Here is a 3,631-nt window from a genome sequence, read left to right as displayed (position 1 = left end):
CTTTAGCTTTTTTTAATAAAGAATAACAAGGATAGATATTCTTATTAGCTCCTTGAATAATTTCATATTGCTTTCGTGAAAGATCCGCATCGACAAAAATACTCAGAGCTTGTGATGGTGGAAGCTTTTTGACGGTTTTAGTCTCTGCATTTGTGACAGATGCACGAAATTTTTTCGCTCTTGTGGGACTGACAGTTATATCTTTGATAATCTAAGACACATCGTTATTGCCTGCTGCTCTTTGACTCATACAAACTGCGTACGTCAACTGTTCGACAGGTGCCTGCTTTCTTAGATCTTGAGTTTTACGACGTTTGCTTCGGTCACTTGATTCCTCAAAATCTTTCACTGGTCGACCCGCTTTAATTGTTTTCCACGTGCGCAATTGAATCGAATTATTGAGCCAATTCTCATTGTTCATCAAAAAGCGTTCTTCCATATAGTTTGAGGCTACCCATTTTTTTTTAAAGTCCGACTTGAAGTATCGCAGAGTACGACGAAATTCCGATTTTTTCTCTTCGGGACATTGAGTTTTTTTAATAAATTCGTCTTCCAGAGCAATAAGTTTGTCATCTGTCAATCGTTCAGTACTTTTCTTAATTATTTGATAAAGCTCTCTTCTGGTAAACTCTAAAAAAACAAATATATAATATTTTGATACAAAAAACAGTAATATTTAAACGCATTTTTAAATACATTCGGGGATAGATGTGGAAGTTTTTTTTGTTTTAATAGGTTCTTAAAAAGCTAAATTTTAATTATTTTCAAAGTTTAGCACTCGACAACACCCGACACATAACCTAAAATATTGAGAAAAATGTATTTTGAACTAAGAGTGCATGAGAATACCATTTTGTAAGAATACATACCTTTACATTGTTCGTCCATTATCAAAATTACAACATACACTTATAAATTTTGTCCCAAATTCGTACAAAATACTCAGTAACATGAATAATAAAAAAACAATATTTCTTAATTCAAAAAATTGGCCATTTTTGGCGCCCCCTTGCGGCGCAGTGTAGAGTGTGACATCACTGACACTTTTTTTTGGATTTTTCAACTATCCAGAACAACAAAAAAAAGATTTTTTTCTATGTTAAATACAATTCATATTTTTGAATTTTGGCCAGGTTTTTTAAATAAATACTCCACTGTGCGTCGGCGGCATTGTTGGGAGAACCGCCTCCCTGGTTGCTGGGGCTGCACCTGCTCCCCTGTTGCTGCTCCGGCTCTGCTGCCGCCTGGTCCCCCTGTAATGCGCAAAGCTGAGGCTCCGACAATCGGCGGAGGACTACACCAGGTGAACGGCTCATTAAACGACGCGGCGACCGCGAAGAGCGCGGTCTCAATAGCACCGTGCTAGCGCTGTCTGCTTTATTGTTTAAAAGTGACACAGTGACAGCATAATGTTTGCATGATATGCTGAGCACGGCGTGCGCTGTCGTGCTAGGACGCTTGGTTATTGGGGCGTATTTCAGCTCATGGCATCGGGATCGGATCCGAGAATAAATTAGTTATCGGCTATGCAACTAGAAATAAACGGTGTATCTTCTGTGAGAAGGGTTGTAACCGGACGGTATTATTTGAGACCACGATTCGCGCTAATTTTCTTCCTATCGAACGGTCGCCACTCGGTTTGACCTGTTACTATCGAGAAGGTACTGTGGATTGACGCCCCGAATATTAACACTACTCTAATGACTCTTCTTATTTTCAGGTTCCTGCCCCGGATGGATCATCGCCGCCGCTGGATCAGCTTCCCCGGATCATCGCTTCGCCGCATACCGGATCACCGCTGGACAACGATGGATCATCGCCGATGGACAAGGTAAGTAGAAGGTAAGTATGTTCAATCACTTCGAGACTATATTTCCAAAATAACAAATCTTTTATTTTAGATCGTCGAATGTTTTCAGTTTTACAATATGGTAATCTCCGCACGACGGTGCACTACAATTTCTATGCCTGGTATCTCAGTACCGCTCGCAAATGTTGCACGAGTTGTTAACGCGTAACGGAGTTCCCGATGGTAATGTATAACCGATAACTATCTCCGTATTCTATCTCCGTATTCGAGAGACCTTTCGTTCCCGATAGTACTATACTTTCGCTAGATGCGTCTGTACGCTAACGCTATATTTGAGAGACTGCCTCGAGCAGCGATGCTCGCTCTCGCTCCCCACTGCGCCGCGGTTACCCCCACTTCGCGACTTGTTATGCTCGAACTGCGTATTTGCTCAGTTTTTACATGCATTCCTCGGTGTTTACGATTTATCTATCATTTGTTTATCGTGTGCGCTAGTTCTCGCGTGGAAATTTCCGCTCGCTACGCTACGTGGTAGACTTTCCCTGCTGGGACCGCTGCTCCATTCTTGGATGTGGTTTCAATACGTTTGTAGAACTCGATAATAGCTACTTGATTCGAAATACTCCAATTCCGAGCACCACTGCCTTAGCGTTTTTTGACCTAGAAACAACAGGGCTATCGAAAACATCCGAAATCGTCCAAGTCTCCGCCAAACTCGGTTTGCAAAAATTCAACGCTTTCATTGTGCCCTCACATGGCTTTTCACCGAGTGCGTCTCTCTGACAGGTATAATTTGTGTTGACGATATTCTTTAGTGGTAAAAAAACAAGAGCTTTTTAAATAGTAATGAAACCGTTTCTATCTCCCCTAGGGTTGAGTGTGGATGATGGAGAATTGTTTCGAAATGGGGAAAAGATGAGAACCATGCCGCGCAGGCTGGCCTTGAAATCTTTCATCGACTTCTTGACACCTGATCCTGTAATCCTCATTGCCCATAATGGCGGACGTTTTGATGCCCCTATGCTGTTGAACGAGTTGAGATCTCTGGGATTGTTGCAAGACTTTCAATCAGTGGTGTTTGGATTCTGCGATACTTTGCCTCTTTTGAAGAAAAAACTACCAGAAAGAATAAAAGCTAAAAAGTCTTTTCGTCAATCGGTTTTGGCTGAGGATTTAGTGGGGAGCAGGGCTGCCGATGGTAATCATAATAGTTTAGTAGACGTTAGGATGCTGTCCAATACAATTGAGTGTGTAGGCATCAACAACAAAAAACTACGATCCAATTCCGTGACTGTACACTCGGTACTTATGACACAGGTGGAAGCTGCTAAAACTAAAGTAAACAGGCATGGTTTGGATTGCCTGAAGGGGGGAGTATCCACAAGAATGCTTACGAAAATGGCGAAGGCTGGTGTAACTATCGACTCTCTAAAGAAATCGTATTCTGATGGTGGCGAAGACGCGGTTACTATGTTTTTAGGAGAAGATGTACGGCCGCCCTTGCGTCACGAAAAATAAGAAGATTTTGCTTAGTTTAATTACAGAGATTAAAAAATTACTATTGTAGCCACCGTCGATGTTCATTTTTTTAAAATAATTTAGTAATTTAATAAAAACGCCGCTTGTTGAAGTATAAAAAATAAAAAAAAACCCCCAAGCTCCCCAAGCTTGACGACCAATTTCAAATTTAATTTCTGAACAAGACCAACACAAAGCTGATCGCGGATATAGAAGAAATGATCAATGAAAAGACCACCATCCATTTCTCCTCCGAAAGATAGCCCAGTTTCTCCGCACGAGCCCCAGTCGTGCGGGGGGTGG

General features: G+C 41.6%; 1 protein-coding gene across 2 annotated transcripts; it reads left to right on the top strand.

Annotated features, from left to right (window-relative positions):
* The first annotated feature begins 2,348 nt into the window (after positions 1 to 2,348).
* Positions 2,349 to 3,380, top strand: LOC112466367. Of its 2 annotated transcripts, XM_025034432.1 has the most exons (3): positions 2,349 to 2,596; positions 2,682 to 3,008; positions 3,128 to 3,380. In XM_025034432.1, the coding sequence occupies exons 2-3, from the start codon at positions 2,726 to 2,728 to the stop codon at positions 3,139 to 3,141; spliced, it is 297 nt and encodes a 98-aa protein (XP_024890200.1). In that variant the 5' UTR covers positions 2,349 to 2,596; positions 2,682 to 2,725; the 3' UTR covers positions 3,142 to 3,380. The 2 variants fall into 2 exon arrangements, with proteins under 2 accessions (XP_024890200.1, XP_024890199.1); XM_025034431.1 differs by having other exon boundaries at positions 2,682 to 3,380.
* The last annotated feature ends 251 nt before the right edge of the window (positions 3,381 to 3,631 follow it).

Source organism: Temnothorax curvispinosus, unplaced genomic scaffold (assembly GCF_003070985.1).
Source record: "Temnothorax curvispinosus isolate PA1 unplaced genomic scaffold, ASM307098v1 QBEX01016091.1, whole genome shotgun sequence".
Taxonomy (NCBI): Eukaryota; Metazoa; Arthropoda; class Insecta; order Hymenoptera; family Formicidae; genus Temnothorax; species Temnothorax curvispinosus.
This window is presented reverse-complemented; position numbering and strand designations above follow the sequence as displayed.

Coding starts and splice junctions, on each gene's coding strand:
- LOC112466367 (XM_025034431.1), top strand. CDS start 2,726: ATGAGAACCATGCCGCGCAGGCTGGCCTTGAAATCTTTCATCGACTTC.